This window comes from Pelecanus crispus, chromosome 2 (genome assembly GCF_030463565.1).
Source record: "Pelecanus crispus isolate bPelCri1 chromosome 2, bPelCri1.pri, whole genome shotgun sequence".
NCBI lineage: Eukaryota > Metazoa > Chordata > Aves > Pelecaniformes > Pelecanidae > Pelecanus > Pelecanus crispus.
Window position 1 is genome coordinate 172,765,320 of NC_134644.1, and position 18,482 is coordinate 172,783,801.

General features: G+C 43.9%; 1 protein-coding gene across 1 annotated transcript in view; it reads right to left on the minus strand.

Moving 5' to 3' along the window:
* TSNARE1 (t-SNARE domain containing 1) overlaps nt 1-17,935 on the minus strand; it is a 324,770-nt gene extending 306,835 nt beyond the window's left edge. Inside the window, exon 1 of the mRNA XM_075705087.1 lies at nt 17,851-17,935. Coding sequence (XP_075561202.1) covers nt 17,851-17,935 — 85 coding nt within the window. The remainder of the gene's footprint in view (nt 1-17,850) is intronic.
* Between the last annotated feature and the right edge of the window lie 547 nt (nt 17,936-18,482).

The following is an 18,482-nucleotide window of genomic DNA, read 5'->3' on the forward strand; positions in this document are numbered from 1 at the left end:
ACACAGAATTAGTTTCAGGCTTCCTCTGAAGCAATGAAGTTTGAAGGCTAGTTATCATGTATATTAAAAAAGGAAAATAAAAAGAAAAAAAAGCTGCAGAACAGCTCCTGCATTAGAGCACATCAACTTTCATCTCTTTATTTTTAAATGATTGCATCTTCAAACCCGGTGATGCTCCTCCCAGAAGACACAGCCAATATCCTGATCTATTTTTTGATCTTCTAAATCCAGGCACAGGCAGAGAAAGCTAAGCTTGAGCCGAGAGGGAAGCGTTTGCATGCTGCAGCCCAGTAACCAGCACTGCAACAAGGAAACTCTCCTTGAGTCCCAAGCTTGTGCTAATCACCATGTTATTTCTTGGCGCTTGGTTCCTGTACAGCCAAGTTCTGTACATGACTTTTGCTGCAAAGCCTTTCATCCATGGCAACGTGTTTCTGCAAAGCTGCGGATGAGATAAAACTGATCTCAGCCACTGGGGGTCATTAAAAGGCCTGGTAGAGCCTCCTCCCAGGAATTGAGATATTTCTCATGCTGGAATCTGACATCTTTGCTCCTTTAAGAATTTGTCAGGACATCTGTGTTATAACCCATTAGGACCAGCTGCAACTAAATCACCTTCATTTTCCAGCTCTCTGTTTCCTCTCCTTTTCTGCTTAGCTTAGGAGATCTGACACAATCACCGCGTAAAGGCAGATCAGCACCCAAAAACCATCCCAGGCAAATAAATATGCCTTTAAAAAGAGCAGCAGAAGAAATATAACAGCGTACAGTCTCCTAACCCTTCAGCTGGTCTCCTGGCCAGTCTCCTGTCTGCAGGCTGGGCAGGGAGGGAAAACTCCCTGGGAAGTGGTGATAACCTTCTCCTCCCTTCTGTCTTCCATGTCGAGGAAGCAAGACACACATGAAGATGCTTGACTTATTGAAGGTAATTCAGTGAGCCATGGTCACAGACTTGAAAACACGAGTCAACGAACGAGCCGGTAAACATCACGTTTAGTATAGAGTTTCATGAGAAATAATTATGACAACCTTGACCAAGAGGACTCTCTCTGGAGGAGAGCAATGCCCATACCCTTCAGCAGGTAGACAAAGGAGAAAATCTATTTACTGTGCTAAAAATGCAGCTCGCTCACAAGGATACCAACGACACACATCTCCTTTTGGCAAGGGCTTCAAGGGATGACAACAACATATTCCCACAAACAGCTTAACACAGGACAATCCATCTAAGCCTACAAGTAATGGTCTCTATCTCAGATGAGAAGATGGAATGGACTTCCTAAAACCGACCAACGCGAGTGCCCGTTTCAGCGCAGGGAAGGGTTTGTGTTGGTGGTCGAGGACTGCACCACCCACACTGCCCATGGAGATGCGGCTCAGAGCCGGAGCCTGCTCCAGGTGATCTGAGATGAACGACAGGGATTGAGCACAAAGCTGTTCTGCAGTCTGCACCGATGTGGACGTGGACATAAATATGCTCGTGCCAAACCAGGGGAAGTATTTATACAATACTGTAAAACAATGTCATTGACTTCGCTTCGGGAAACCTGGCCAAGAAAAGCAGCACGAGGAAATGAGGAGAAAGGGACTGAGAGAAGGGGAAGAAAAAATTAAGGAAAAAACAAACATTAAGGAAAAAAAAATATTTTGGGGGGGGGCAAAGAAGCTGAGACCCTGCTGTGCCTAAACTAATGGATATGGAGGGGGTGAGATTTTTAGAAATGAGAGGGAGAGAGAGAGAGACAGCAAATCAAGCAGAATACCCAGCATTTCTCCCCGAAAGCAGGCTGGCTTTTGTTTTTAGCCAAGAAGAGGAATTCACAGCGTGCTACGGTAGTGAAAGCCCCCCACCGCCGGCAGGGAATCCCTTCTGCCTGACTCACAGCCACCCTGATGCAAATGCCAAGGAGGAGAGATGCTACAAGGAGTGCTTGTAAGGCTTTCTATTGCAGAGAGGCACTGCCACCGTGATGCTGAAATGCTGGCCTGCTCCTCATCCCCTCTCAGCTCAGCTTTGAAGAGGTCTCAGACATGCCTGGAAGAAGTAAACCACAGCAATAAAAAAGAGATGGACCAAAGAGCATAGGATGCTCAACCAGAAACAAAGGAGCTGGGGAGCAGCACCAAGAAAAGCAGCCCTCCTCCCACCAACTAGACATCATCAAAATAATTAAAATAAAATAAAATAAAACAAAATAAAATAAAATAAAATAAAATAAAATATAATAAAATAAAAGAAAGCAAAGCTGGATTCTTACCAGGTCAAATCTGGGGCTGTGGAGGAAAAAAGCAGCATTGACATAAGACAAACTAACAACTCAATTAATGTGGGGGGGATGCCAGACGTCCCCCAAATCCAAAGTGGTCCGACTCTCTGATCTCTCGGAAGTTCAATCTCCCAAAAGGAAACTCTTGTTTGCCACAGTGGCTGTTTTCCTATTAATCTTGTACATAAGCATGCATTTTTTCTCCCTGTCAGGTTGTCAACAGGGCCTGGTTTCTTCTTCACTGATGAGCAGTAAGTGTGAAAACCCCATGAAGAAGGAAAAAAAAAAAAAAAAAAACCTCTCTGTGAAAATATTGAAATTGTGTTAACAATCCAAAATTAAAAAATATGAATAGACAACACTTCATTTTAGCAGTAAGACTATAAAAGGAGAGGTATGAAATGACAGTACGACTGAAAACTCCAAATTACATTTCAAATACACATATGACACATGCATACACCCTAGGTAGGTATATAAACACATTCTATACAGTTTTAGCTATTTTATTGCTATTAGATCCTGGCTTGGTATTATCTATATATTGTTCAAAAGCACAGCCATCTGGCTACTGTCTGGCTGGTAAAGCACTTCAGGAAAAGCAGCAGACAACTCCTCTTTCCCAACCTGCTTAACTCTTGCAGTACCTGAACTAAATCTAAAATATTGACTACTACATGATTGCAATAAAAGTTTTTTTGCTGCATTTTGTCATAAACCCAAGTTCTTTGCGAACTGTACTGTGCAGCAAACCCTCTTTATAAATCTGTGCTTTATATCATCTTACAGAAGTGAAAATAATAATAAATATAAAAGAGGTGTGGTGGATAAGGGGGAAAAAGTGATACAGAAATCTCATTTTGCTCAGCCCATCACTTCAGTTGCCTCTATGCAAGTGGACATGTATGGTAGGTGTGAAATTTTCAGGCACCCAGGACTGACTTTCCCCCTTCAAAACCCCTTTTTTGGGGGAACAGGATTTGCAGCAGTCTTGCCTTGGCACAGCTTCATACACAACAGACCCATTTCACATGCAAGTTCATGGCATGTGCTATTCCCAGCCCAAAAAGATCGATTTATGACTTTTAAAAAATCATCTTTATGTGACTTTGTCTGTCTACTTTGTCAGCTGTTATCTCTATGTCCATTTCTGTATCTCTATTAGGAGAGGAGAAGGAATAGAGGATTTACAGTATTTCATCCAGCGTGGCTGTGGTCAGCTCTTCAGTCTTCTTCTGCTCTCCACTAAGCACCTGAGCAAAGCATTTTGGAAAAAAATTGAAATTGCCTACCTAACCAGACAAAGTCCTTGCATGTGTCAGCACAACGGGCATGTATATCCACACCTATGGGAAGATCTTTGTCTCTCTGAAAACCCACTCCCAAATCTCCCTGGGTGAAGCTGTCAAAGCAGGGAATGGTCAAACACACAGAAATATTTCAAGGTGCTTAATCCTATTTCAGCACATTTCTGGGCTCCAAGGGATTTAGGAGCTTTCAGGTTTGACTGGCTATAAAAGAGCCTTTGGTTGAAAGCCAGTATTTCGAGAGATCCTTAAAAGCCTTCCAGAGCAGACAGGGGCCTTGGTGTATCCACTTTCCTGTCCCTACCTGCGTCATCAAATACTTGGAGACCTGTGAGATCTGACCTTAAAAGCATTTCTGAAAATGGGATATAGGCCATAAAAAAAGCCTACTGTGAATATTTTAATCCCGGTACTGTACCTCCCAAGAATTATCACCTGCCTACCACTTCAGTGTGCTGCAGGCTTAAGTCCCATTAAAAATACTGGGTTTGGAAGGAATTAAAGCATCTTTAACGTACTTAGGATGTGTTCATATAGAAAAAAAGAAGCATCATCATCCCATTGTGTCCCTCAGCAGAGAAAGGTAAGAAACACAGACATCCCAATAAAATGTTTCTACTTAGTTCATCTAAAGACGTTGCATGAAACCAGCCTGAGGTCTGGATAAGAGGACATCCCAAAGCGAACCTCCTGCTCACCCAGCACGTGTCAAAGACAGGGACCTTCTGAGCAAGTCCCACCTGCTTATAAAGCAGTTACGGGCATTATCTCCATGATGTTCAATGAAGTTACTGCTACATGGGGCTGGATTAAAGCCGGCACATCGGTTTGGCCCGTCCCTAAGTGTGTTTTAAGTTCAAAGCGGATGGTGACTATCACCTAGGAATGTGTGCTGCCAAGCAGAGGAGATGTGAGACAGTTGTGCTGGCCACTGCCCTGCCAGCCATCTGGTGAGATGGCAGCATGCCTGGCTGCTAGACGTGTGGTCTTTGCCAGGCACAAAAGGATCAAGTTTTTCAGATAGACTAAGCCAAATTAAAACTAAAAATAGCACGTTAGCCCAAGGAAGCTGCTCTGTGATTTGGAAGAACTGGAGACATTCCCCAGTGTCACCAGACAAGAGCCATTCTGTCCATCCCCTGTGACTCTGTGGACTGGGACATGGATGACAATGGCAAATAGTCTTGAAACAAGAAGTGTCAGTCTCGGACTCTGACCTTCTCCAAAAAAAATGAGTTATTTGGGGCAAGAAAGCTTGTGCATTGCAGAAAGGCGTGGAAACCAGAGAATAAAATGCTCGTGCTGCTTGGGGTATGACAATTAAAGGTGAGACACAGGCCCTGCTCTTCATAGCTTGAAGACTCATCACTAACAGCATGATCTACGGTTCTTCAAGACTGTCTTCAAGTCTTCAGGACCGGTTTCTCCAGCCCTGACATCCATGTATGCAGAAGCAGTACCCTGAAGGGAAAAACCTGCCCTACTTCACTCTCCAGCTGCTTCATTTCCATCTCAGCCAAGGGAAGAAGTTGCAGGCAAGTCAAAGTGTCCATGATAACAACCTGTACCAAACTCCCACAGCTACAGGACAGAAGAAATTACGCTTTCTTCAAGTGCTTCTCCAGACTAAGAAACCATCCAGGCAGAAGAGAGAGGTGCATCGTTAGAAGATAGCTGCTAACCAGTTCTGCCAAAAGAAGAGAAAGAAAATCTACCATCTACATAACTCTCCACTGGCAAGTTTTGGTTTATTCAAGTACTTCCTTTAAAATTTAAAAGCAAGTTTATACCTTGTTGGGTTTCTACTGTGCAGATGTTCAAAAATCCCAGTAACAAAGCTCATGCACAGTTCTACTGAAGGATGAGCCCAGGACAGAAACAGCTCGGCTCAAAGGATGGCCAGTGTTAGATGAGAGCAAGCCCCGTGAATTGCAAGCCAAGAAACTGCAGTGGCTAAAGTGGTTCCTGTTTCAAGGGAATAACCAAGATTTAACAGCAAGGGAGTCTGGCTAAGGAAAACCATGAGGCTCAGGAATGGGGAGGGGAAAGCCTTTTCTGTGGAAATCATGCCAGCTTCAAACCTTAGGGAAACAGAGTAGGCAATGGATTCAGTTTGTGAGCAGGAATCCTTCCACGACACAAATCTTCCATCCATCAAACGAGGATAAAACTCATTTTCCGCAGGGGATGGAATGCCGCTGGGAAGGGACAGGGCAGAGCTCTCCACCAGCCATCACAGGGGCAAGAGACCATGAGCTTTCCACTCACCTTCCCCACCGCCACACCTTGGCTCAGCAGCGCAAGCGGTGAGCAGGAGGAGAGATGTCAAGTGCAACCAACTTTGCGCTATTTTCCTGGCTAAGCTCATTGCATTTGGTTGTTTATGTATAAATCAGCAGGGCTTTGAATTATTCCTCCTTCTTCACCCTGTCTTTTCCAGCATGGGATCAGGAAGCAATGGGAAATTGGTTTTAGAAACACCTATACAATCACTTGCACACCTCAAAACCTATGCAAGCCGCTTCTTCCACCCCACTCCAACCATCTGTAGGACTGTCATTACCTTCAGCCTCATCAACAGCTACTAAAAGGTGCTCATGAATCCCAGCCATTAATATCCAAGTCTAACAGAGAAATTCAGGAAAGATCTGCAACATGTATGTCCTAACATCCAATTTAAAATCCCTCCTTGCTCCTAAGTGCTTTCCATGCACACTAATTTACCCTAACCCCAAATCTACCTGCTTACATCTGTCAAGTTCTTCCTCACTGTTGCTCTTTAATCCCTGCCCACTTCTAGCTGCCAGTGTCTGCCTCCAAGCAAATGTCAACCTGGAAGAAGAGAGTTAGAAATTATATTTCTGGACTGACAGTATGGATAAAAGCTTTATTCTTTTTTTTTCCACTCAACCCAAATTCTGTTTGTGTCACATACATTTTTGGGTCAGCTGTGTCTGCCCTTCATAGTGCATAGAAGTGAGTTTGTGTACTGTCTTTGAATAAATATATCCTTATAGTTAGGTTTCAGAACAGCAATTCACCACTAGAGTATTTCAGTAGCTACATAAATCTCCATTCCCACTTTGCTGGCAGGAACAAATATTATAAAATTCCACTTCCATTTTCAAAGAGAAAAAGGAAAAAGCACACATACACAAAGGATGCTAAATTCTGTTTTTCTAATCGATTAAGAGAGACATATTCTACATTCTCATGAATGTAATTAATTAGATAATACTAGGTGGCAGGAGGGCAAGGAAACAAGAAAAGAGGGAAGTTAATAGATTTGCACAAGGCCACAGTACAGACCAGTGGCAGAGGTGACCAACACTTGCAAGTTCAACACTTTCAAGTCCAGAACCTTAAAATTTAAAAGGATTTTCCTCCTATGTCAAAAAAAGTGTTCCTCATTTGTTACTGAAAACCAGTGGTATGCAGCTCCCAGACTCAGTATTTTGGATGTGTTTTCAGAAAAGAAATAGCAATATACTTGTCAAACAGGAACTAATCCCAGCATGAGAAATTTTACAATGGATTAGCTATTAGGTACCACCTAAGTGTAAAACAAATTAGTGTTTATCCATTTTAAAATGCACACCTTCACACTGTCTTACGGACAGGTAAAGAAGCAAGCAACTATTTTTTTAGAGGAGCAGCTGACTCAGCCAGATATTCTCAAGTGATGGTATGGGCTTTTCCAGGGCTGTGCAAGCAAATGAGGAGAAAAATCCCCCTGCTTGGAGGCTCAGAGATCTGCAGGTGGGAGCAGGAGTGATGGAGAAGGGCCTGGATGTGTACGTGCTCTCCAAAAGGTCAACGGCTTGCTGGGCTACAAGCTGCATTCACGCACAGAGGTTTTTGCTAGTTTATATATATTTATCTTTTTGCCCGTAACACCGGGTGTAAATACACCCCAACTTGGCAAATACACCGAGCTCCATCTCACCCAGTGTGCCCTGCAGCACCCACTTGCCATATTACAACAGCACAGGCAGCAGAGGTTAAATTTTCCCTTCCTAAACTTTATCCCAGGTTTCATATTCTTTGGATTTGTTCACTCTCACAGCCAAAACCCCAAGCACAAATTCTGCAACAACAACAAAAAAAAGTCCCTGAAGCAATAGAGTTAATACAAAGTTTGCTTTGCAGCCAAAGATCAGGGTGTTGCAGCACAGTCTCACCCATGCTAACAATCTGCGCTGCGCCAATGTCTGATTCGTAGCTGCGGAATGCTTGTGACAAAGCAAAATCATGCCAGATACTATTCTAGCTCTCCTTCCAATGCCCAGTAATATCTATTCCCAAATTTATTGGAGTTACTACAGAAATAGCAGAGGAGACAGAGCACACACCTGATCACTCACTGCACATTAACATCCTTGTGTCAATCCAACCCAGGACAGACTAAGCTGAATTTAATTTCAACCTCACTTGGTTTCCTGATGTGCACATACAAAAACCAACCAACCAACCAACCAACAAACAAAATATTAAGAGATCTTTTAGCAAGCCATAAGGACAGCAAACTTGCCAGCACCAGCACTTTCCAAAGAACGGGACAGGGAACGCGACATGCAGCATGAGTGGATAAACCTGTGCCAGCAATGACAGCCTTTTCCTGGATACCGTATTTTCCAGCAAAATCTGGGGGTTCTCCCTTTCATGTTGCAGCAAAGGAGTGGCAGAACCTCAAGAAAAATGCTGGCAGGAGCATTCAGCCTGTCTGGAGCCTAATCCTGCTTTCTCCCCGGCAAGACAACTGGATGAACTGAATTGGAGTGAAGACACCACCCCAGAGATGCCACCAGCCCCAGACATGGAACATTGAGAGCAAACCTGGAATAAGCTCTGACCTGATCTACCACTGATTTCAGACTGTAACCTCCCTGCTAGCACATCTGCATGGCATGGCAAGACATAGGTCAGCGCCAGGTGCACAGTGAGACAGCTGTGACGGAAAAACAAACAGGAGAGGAGCTCCAACCTCAACCTATTTCCCATGGATCCCCATTCACTTTGGTCACAACAACCCCATGCAACGCTACAGGCTTGGGGAAGAGTGGCTGGAAAGCTGCCTGGCCGAAAAGGACCTGGGGGTGTTGGTCGACAGCCGGCTGAACATGAGCCAGCAGTGTGCCCAGGTGGCCAAGAAGGCCAACAGCATCCTGGCTTGTATCAGGAATAGTGTGGCCAGCAGGAGCAGGGAGGTGATTGTCCCCCTGTACTCGGCGCTGGTGAGGCCGCACCTGGAATGCTGTGTCCAGTTTTGGGCCCCTCAATACAAGAAAGACATTGAGGTGCTGGAGCGTGTCCAGAGAAGGGCAACAAGGCTGGTGAAGGGTCTGGAGCACAGGCCTTATGAGGAGCGGCTGAGGGAACTGGGATTGTTTAGTCTGGAGAAGAGGAGGCTGAGGGGAGACCTTATCGCTCTCTACAACTACCTGAAAGGAGGTTGTAGTGAGGTGGGTGTTGGGCTCTTCTCCCAAGTAGCTAGCGATAGGATGAGAGGAAATGGCCTCAAGTTGCATAAGGAGAGGTTTAGATTGGATACTAGGAAAAATTTCTTCACGGAAAGGGTAGTCAAGCATTGGAACAGGCTGCCCAGAGAGGTGGTGCAGCCACCATCCCTGGAAGTGTTCAAAAAACAGGTAGATGTGGCACTCTGGGACATGGTTTAGTAGGCATGGTGGTGTTGGGTTGATAGTTGGACTGATGATCTTAGAGATCCTTTCCAACCTTAATGATTCCTACTTTTTACTTACATTAAAAACTAATCCAGCCACCAAGCCAGGAAACACGAAATTGCTACTCTACCCTTAATTGGTTTAGCGGTGGACTTGGTAATGTTAGGTTAATGGTTGGACTGGATGATCTTAAAGGTCTTTTCCAACCTAAATGATTCTATGATTCTATGATTCTCAAGCACAGACAGACATTCATACAAGGTCATGGCATACTCCTACTGCTCGGTTTTAACTGTGTCTTGCTTTCAGGTAGACTTATTTGTAGGCACAGTGTAAGAAAAATGGCTCCTGATCCAAGCATCTGATATTGCCAAGATGCAAAGCACAGGGTACCAAGCACAGGGTGCAAGACCAGGGGTAGAGAAAATGTTAGAGCAGGCTCACAGCACTTGCAAGAATTTCATAATGCAGCCAAGCACTCACTCATGGCTTGTTGGACAAGGGCTCTAAAGCAAAGACCTCTCTGCTCTCCTAACTGGAGAAGTGCTCTTGAGCAACTGAGAAAAGAAAGAACTGGATTGAACTGACAATATTAAAGAAATCTCGGGAGCACTGATGTCTTGTCCAGGTCTGAACAGCTTAAACAAGAATTGATACAAACTTTCTGTGAAGCGATAGCTGAATTTTATTTTTTTAATAAAACTTAACTTTTCTTCGCATCTGAGACAAGGAAAAGCCTTTTGTTACTGTCTCTGCCAGAAATCACCGAGCTGGAAGAGAAGCCAGAAGCAAAAAGCATTGAGCTGTATTCATTTCAGGAGCTGAAACTAAAGCATGGGACGGTCTCTTCTCCTTTAGGGAAATATATGCACTTGGAAAGACATTCCAGAAGGACAACCTCAGGTCTGGGGCTCACAACCAGGCACGTGTTGGGAAACTAAAGGAACCACCAGCACGTTCATCCCAATCTGCTTTCCCTGTCAAGATACGTCTACCCATACGACGAGGAGACCGCGGGGAGAGGATCTTCTTAAGCTACTTCTAATTTGACTGTAATCGAGTGGAAAATGGAGCAAGCTATTCTGAGAGGATGAGATGTTTAAATGCTTTTCCAGCTGAACACTGCCTAAAGAGAGGCCAGCGTCTTTGCTTTCGAATTTTCTGTTAAAGATTGGGACCATTGGCATGATTTTTACATGTTTACAATAAAATGGCTTTGGATGACCAAGACTAGCAAATAAAATTGGTAAAGAAAGAAAGTTTCTCTTTACCCAAGAGGTTTTTGGTTTAGGTTTGTTTGTTTTTTTTAAGTCCTATGAAGTCAGCTCACCCTCACATATTTCATTAAAACACTTATTTATTCCAATGGTGTGTTCTGGTTTTGCTAGTTATATAAATAAATGCATAACGACCTATCTTCCCTGAAATACTGAGATTATAGTGAAACTTTTATTATAATGTTAAAAGTGCCAGAAGGGATAGGGCAGAGGTTTTCAAAATAAACAGTTTCAAAGTTAATTCGTGTATGAAAGTTAATTCTCCTGGCAATTCCTTTTGCTATAAAACGTTTTGTTCATTATTCTTTAATATGTTTTCTTATGTTTAGGCTTATTAATTCATTAAATCACTGCTAAGATCTCTAAGAACTGGATGTAAAACAGAGAATATCCTCTAAATTTAGTGAAACTGGACTAAGGAAATAAATTACAATATTTGGTGATCTTGAACAATAGCAAAGAAACAATATGAAATAATTCCTCTGTAGATGCCACAAAAAGCTTTCTGAGGTTGTCTAGTGGGAGAGATCATATTATTATGATTTTTTTATATTATTTGCATCTAGTATTTGACCAGAACTTTATTTCAGACCAATTAATAACTTATTTAATACAACACCTGAGTCCTCTAATTCCGTGTCCCCAAAAATTCAAGAAAACATGACAGGACTCAAGACTTAGAAGCGAAAGTCAATCATTAAGACTCTCAGAAACTTTTTACACTACATTTGACAAGCCATTTTATTGTTTTGGGCTATATAAAATAGAGGAAAGACCGCGTTCTTTACAGTCCAAGTGGTAAACTTGGATTTTTATCTGTGAACCTGTCTATGAATGGCAGACAAAAGGTGCTACAGAAGGTTGCACGTTAAGACCTTCCTTCCATTCTGCACTTGACAGGACTCCATCCCAGAAGAAAGCTTTGGTTATATTACTGAATGTGACCAAGACATAGAATCATAGAATCGTTTAGGTTGGAAAAGACCTTTAAGATCATCCAGTCCAACCATTAACCTAACATTACCAAGTCCACCACTAAACCAATTAAGGGTAGAGTAGCAATTCCGTGTTTCCTGGCTTGGTGGATGGATTAGTTTTTAATGAAAGTAAAAACTAGGAATCATTAAGGTTGGAAAGCATATCTAAGATCATCAGTCCAACCTTCAACCCAACACCACCATGTCCCCTAAACCATGTCCCAAAGTGCAACATCTACCTGTTTTTTGAACACTTCCACGGATGGTGACTCCACCACCTCTCTGGGCAGCCTGTCCCAATATTTGACAACCCTTTCCGTGAAGACATTTTTCCTAGTATTCAATCTAAACCTCTCCTTATGCAACTTGAGGCCATTTCCTCTTGTCCTCTCACTTGTTACTTGGGAGAAGAGACCAACAGCCACCTCACTACAACCTCCTTTCAGGTAGTTGTAGAGAGCGATAAGGTCTCCCCTCAGCCTCCTCTTCTCCACACTAAACAACCCCAGTTCCCTCAGCCGCTCCTCAGAAGGCCTGTGCTCCAGACCCTTCACCAGCTTCAATCACCTCCCTGCTCCTGTTGGCCACACTATTCCTGATACAAGCCACAATGCTGTTGGCTTTCTTGGCCACCTGGGCACACTGCTGCCTCATGTTCAGCCGGCTGTCAACCAACACCCCCAGGTCCTTTTCGGCCAGGCAGCTTTCCAGCCACTCTTCCCCAAGCCTGGAGCGTTGCATGGGGTTGTTGTGACCGAAGTGCAGGACCCGGCACTTGGCCTTGTTAAACCTCATACAGTTGGCCTTGGCCCGTCGGTCCAGCCTGTCCAGGTCCCTCTGCAGGGCCATCCTACCCTCCAGCAGATCGACACTCCCACCCAGTTTGGTGTCATCTGCAAACTTACTGAGGGCACACTCAAACCCTTCATCCAGGTCATTGATAAAGATATTAAACAAGACTGGCTGCAAAACAGAGCCCTGGGGAACACCACTTGTGACCAGACACCGCTTGTGACCAGTCCAATCCTTCAGTTTTAAAGGCTTTAACTTTTAAAAAAGCACCCCTAATATTGCATAGCAGCTTTGCATCCCCTTAAATGATTCAAAGATATTGTTCTTGCTTCCTTTCACTGCTTTTAACTTTTTCTAACACCGTATACTGAGGACATTTAAGTGCACGGTTGGGTCCCTCATTGCTCCAGTGAGGAACAGGTGCCACGACCAGACCTAGACCACCTTCCAGATCCTTTGGACAATGCTGTACGCTGCAATGACCAAGGGTTTCAGTGTCGCTTTATAGCGTTGCAATTATTGGAAGTAGTTTGAGAAGTTAATGCAAAACCAAAGCAGTATTCAGGTCCCAATATAGCAAAAGGATTAACCACCTGCTTGATGTTAATTAACCTCAGGGGGACTCCTTGTGTACTTAAGAGTTTATGTATCTTCAGCACTTCGCAGTATCAAGATGTGAAGCTGGCAGTGGATTCTTTCCCATGGTTTGCCATCAGACCCAGAGCTGCAATGAGACCACGTGGTGGTCAAGCCACAGTGGTGGTTCGTACACCAGCTTTTGAGTGATTTTTGTCTACAGAACATCTACCGCAGCTTTAGCCACTGGACCCAGGTCACAGCAGAGATCCTGGCGAGCTCGCATCACACCAAAGGGGCCACGACTGGTGTGAGCATCTCCCTCCCATGCAGCACATGAGCTCTGTGTCTTCCCCAGCCTGGAGGTGACAATGAACCCCAAGGTGGGTTTTTAAGGACAAACCACTTTCCAAAACTGCTAAGAAAAGAGCAAAATAGGATTGGAGAGGTACAAAGAGGACTGAAGGATGGTCCAACCGCTAAGACAGACAGAGACAGCATTGCCAGCACTTAGATGGGACTTTCCATCAAAGAGCTGGCTGGGGTACCAGAGGAGCAGATAGGTGGTAGAGAGAGGAGGGTGAGGAAAATTACAGACCCGATTCCTGGAAAAATGTTAGAACAAATCATTTAACAATTGCTAAGTATTGAAATGATAATTAAGTGATATATACCCAGCGAACACTGCCAAGAACAACTTGCACTGACCAATCTAATTTTGTTCTGTGGCAAGTTAACCAACCTAGCAGACAAAGATAAAGATGCATGTGCGATATATCTTGAGTACAACTCTGGCCAGTGTTCCGCATGATATCTTCACGAGCAACTGAAGGAAAAATGGTCTAGATGAAGTCACAGTAAAATTAAGCACTGACCCAACAGTCCCTTGAGCGGACCTAAAAACATTGCACCTCTGGAATATGAAATTACCTTCACCCTTTCAAATCTGGCATTTAATGTCCAGGGCACAGTAAGGTTAATAAAAGCAGTGTTAAAAATTTCCTGGCTTGTGGCATTTTAATTCAAGCTATTTGAATTTCCTGACCTCTATGCCTCCATGTGTACAGCAGGTTTTGTTCATTTTCCCCCCAGAAAGATGCTTTTGGGAAGATAGGTTGTACACAGTAGAGAGTGCATGTTGCACGCATCAGAATTGTAAGAATTCAGGGTTTAATTCCAACTGCTGTACAGTGTTTGATCTCCGTTTATTTCAGATATGTCACATTACTTAAAAAAAAAAATCTTTTGAGGTAATTTCAATCTTTTTAATTTCTCAGGTTAAAAAATAAAAACAAAAAGAAAACATCAACAACTTCCTACTACCTACTTTCCAACTTCTCCACGCAACACAAAAGCACAGCTGAAGCCCAGAGAAGATCCTACAAGGAAACAGGGAACACTTCATTTTACATGGATTTTGGGGACTGGATGCAGGTGTTGCTGGAGGAGGTTGTAACTCACAACTGAGGAGCAGGGAAATGGTTTACACCTCCACTTGCCACTCCTTGCTGTTCTCCAGTGGCTGTGTGACGATGATGTCAACCCCCAAAACTACTATACTCCAAGTAATCCTGGTAGTCTTCCTTGTGACACACCTTAGAGTGTCCCTGGCTAAGGCTACAAAACGTTTGAGTTTTGCTGAGCACAACCTCGCTTTCCTGCCATCAATTTCTGATATTAAAAAAAAAGAAAATAATAAAAAACTATACTTGGGTTTTTTCCCCAAGAAATCCTGGATATCCAGCAATACCACCAAAAGCAGAGTTTGAACCAGAGTTGTCTGACACCCAAGAGTCCCAGGCAAACCAAATTCCCCAAAAACCTGCCTCCGGGATTCTTCCCAAAACTGCTGCAAACAGAGTCTGTGGATCTCTCTAATTAGGCTGGTCAGCAAGGGCAACCGCTATGCAGTCCAATGATGGGCTCTAAGTCCATCCATCATCACATCAGCCCAGGGCCAAGGGAAGCACCTTCAAGTAATTAAACTTTCCCAGCCTGGGGAGCACATTCGGATTGAGCATGGAGCCAAGATGGACAGACAGGTATTAGGACATAGGATACCCTCATGGTAGTATCACCCTTTATTAAAAAAGAAACAAAACCTGAGCCCCCCCTTTTGTTTCTCTCTTTCATGAAATTAGAGATTTAAAAAATGAAGTCCCCTGCAGTTCTTTTTACCCCATCGCACTGTACGACCACTTGCTGTGACAAGCCTCCAGCTCCTTGGGCAAGCTGGGGCTGCCGAAACATGCTTGTTCTTTGTATGTGACTTCCATGCCAATTTATGACCAAAAGGCTATTAAGCAGTGCCACCCCCATCACCTTTATTGTTGCAGGATCTCAGGGTTTTCTGTTGGATGCCTGAATATTACCGCTGGACCGCACGCTACTGTTGGACAGCAGGGATGCTGGTACCTGGGTTTATTTATTTATTAGATGTAAAAAGAAGGGGTTAAGAGCACAGGGGGAACATGCCCATCAAGGTCTGCTCCCACTGCGAGCGGACATACGTATGCCAGCAGGAAGGCCACGCTCTTTTGTTCCAGCCATACCATGATCTAATACAACAGGCAGTTTCTCTTAGTGAGCCAATCATCCATCTTTCAGAAGCAGGAGGCAGACTATTAGTGTTGCATTACTCCGACACTTAATTACTGACAATATTTGGGGATACTACAACAAAAGACATCCGGCATGTATTACTCAGTCTCCCATGGTGAAGGGGCATGGGGAGCTACACAGGTTCAGAGTAATATCTCTGATTGAGACACACAGAAAGGAGAAAAGTTTCTCCAAGTTTCCCTTGGCCAACGCAATCAGGTTCCTTCCCTTGAAATCCTTTCCACAGAGACGCCTAGCCAAGGGACCAACTCGGTATTTAGCAAGTCCACAACCAATTTTGGCTTGCTGGAAAAATCAACCCTGGAGGACCTTGGAGATGTGTCCATTGCAATGCCACCTGAGATGATGTGTGCATGCGTGGAGGGGAGGCCAGCACTCAACTCCAAGACATAAGCCGACACATTAACAGGCTCCGGCCAGGCAGCTGACAGACCATGGATGTCTCAAGAAAGCTGATGCTTCTACATCAGCTGCTTTTTGCAATCCACTGAGGGTGGCTTCAGCATCACACCGGTAACCACCGGTAACGATGGGCAAGCTGGGCACAATGAGGTATCTCTTCAAATATTTAGAGACTGCAAGTGTCTTGAATTATTCTGCGCATTTGCATTAAAAATAGTGGTCTTTCATACAGCACAATAACTATTCATGCTTTTTTAACGTAAACTACAATGCACTGAGGTTCATAATTTGTCTAGTCCACATTTCAAGTCTCTTTTCTTATGGTTCTTACATTGTGCCCAAGTATCCCATTCTTCCTTGCTTTTATGCCTTTAATTATGCCTTGTAGAATAGAGTAAAAATCACTATTTACAACTGAACAGACAACTCACACTTACTTCAATACCTTCTCCCTGTTCAAAGAAAAAAAAAATCATAATTACACCCAAACTCGTAAGAAAACAGAAAATGAAGAGAAACCTCTATGCTTCTTTTATATTTCCATCCAGGGGGAACAGCTATTTGCAAAACAATGAAATATTTCCCGAAGAACATTTGCAGCCCTCAAAACTTGAAAACCAAGTCAGGCTGCCTTAATGAACAGCCCAGTTGAAATCAAAGGCAACTGAAGAGAGGGGTGATGTTCTTCCCTGTGCAAAGCGGTAACACAGCCCTTTGCCATGTTACAAGGTCCCCTTTCCTGATGTGTCTGCAGAGGTCTGAACTCCCGGCCATTTCTACACCACAGCCACTGCAGCCTCACCGTGCAGTGCAAGCCAGACCCAGGACCAAAATTAAATGCAAGAATATGCTCCAGCTAACAAGGCTTCCTGAAAGCCAGACTAGATAACCCCAGATCTGGCCCTAAAGCAATTGCCCATCTGGATTGGGATCTGGCGCACATCTGGGCAGCCGGAGAAGTGGCCTTATCTACCAATGCCCATGTGAGCTGGCCTCTTGAACAGCAGCTCAGAAAGGGGCAGGATGAGACCTTCCTTCCACTTCTGTGCACGAGCCAGCCCCACATCAACACGGACAACTGTTGCACTACGCTGTGTTCCTCCTGGCAAAGGATGTCTCCTACAACTTGCCTGTGTCAAGTAGAGTCAACGCCTCCAACACACAAAAGCAGGAGGTTATAATCATTAGCTGCACTGCATGTTATGACAATTACATTATGAATTTGCTTTTATGAAGCACAGTTTGACTCACACATTTGGGACCATTTCAGATACACACGTTGACACCTGGATGCTTTTCTCTTTCCACTTTACTGTTTCTAGAGTCCTTTGGGGCAAGGGGGGAACAGGTAAGGAAAGCACATCTGTTTTTTGCTTAAAAACGTGCCACAGAAGTAGAATCCACAGTCATTTGCAAGACACTGTTTATGGTTTCAGCGTTTCCTGAGCAAGATTTGACCCTGTTGCCACATCCGAGCACATTTCCCAGATTCAAGCAGCCTCCACAGCAGTTAAGTTACTGTCCGTGGAAGCACAGCCTGCTGCCCTTTGCACATCTTCCTGTCATCTGTGTGCCTACAGCCAGCCACAGAGCAACCATTTGGACAAAATTCTTGCAAAGGTGCTGGGTAGGTGAGGGAATTCATAAGCAGGTCTAGAGAATATGCTACATTTCTTCTTGTAGTCCCCCAAAATACCTCCAAAATCCTCATCAGCACTGCTCTTCCACATTGCAGCCTCAAGTCCCAAGCATGGTAAGATGTGGTGCCTCATCATACAAATTGAACCTGACAAAAGTTTGGTTTTCACCTTTGAAAATCACTTTCAGAAAAGACCTCTGGAGAGAGTGTGATATTTATACATCAGCCACACTGAACATGAGCAAGTAAAACTTCAGTCCCCAGGGAGTCAAGCAGAATAAATTACAGCAAGGGATCAATACTTTACCGAGAGGTTGATAGCCTTGTCTCGAAGGCCCTCCAAATGGATTCCTGCTCCCAAATCCACTCCCATCAATGGATCCATAAGACATTTTCTAGATAGCAATGAATGCGGGATTATACTTCAAACCTAAGAAAACAGAGAAAAAGACAGATACAACACTGTTAAAAGTCAGTTAAACCCCAGTATTCTAAGAAAAAAAAAAAAAAAAGGCAAATGAAAAAATACAGGACTATCGCCAAACTTCAGGATGCCTACCTGCAAAAAAAAAAGCACTAAAATCCAGGTTTCTGGACTACAGCTGATCTTGGGGGCATGCAAGTCATTTGACCTCCCTGTGCCTTATTTTCTCCAGTGATAAAGGGCAACCATTTATCTGTTTCAGCCACGGCAAGACTTTTAATTCCTTGCTGTTTACAAAGTGCTTTGAGATCCTGAGCTGGTAGGCAAAGACTAGGCACTCGATCAAAAAAAGGTAATGCTGTCTTCTGGAACATTACCACTACACAGCTGGCTAGGAGTCTATCCATCATACTGCAGTCTTGATGAGCTCTCAATAGAGACAGTTTACTGCTATATTATAAGCTCCTGGGCCTCTAGTATAAATATTGGATCCAGAGTTATTTTTCCCTGCTGGT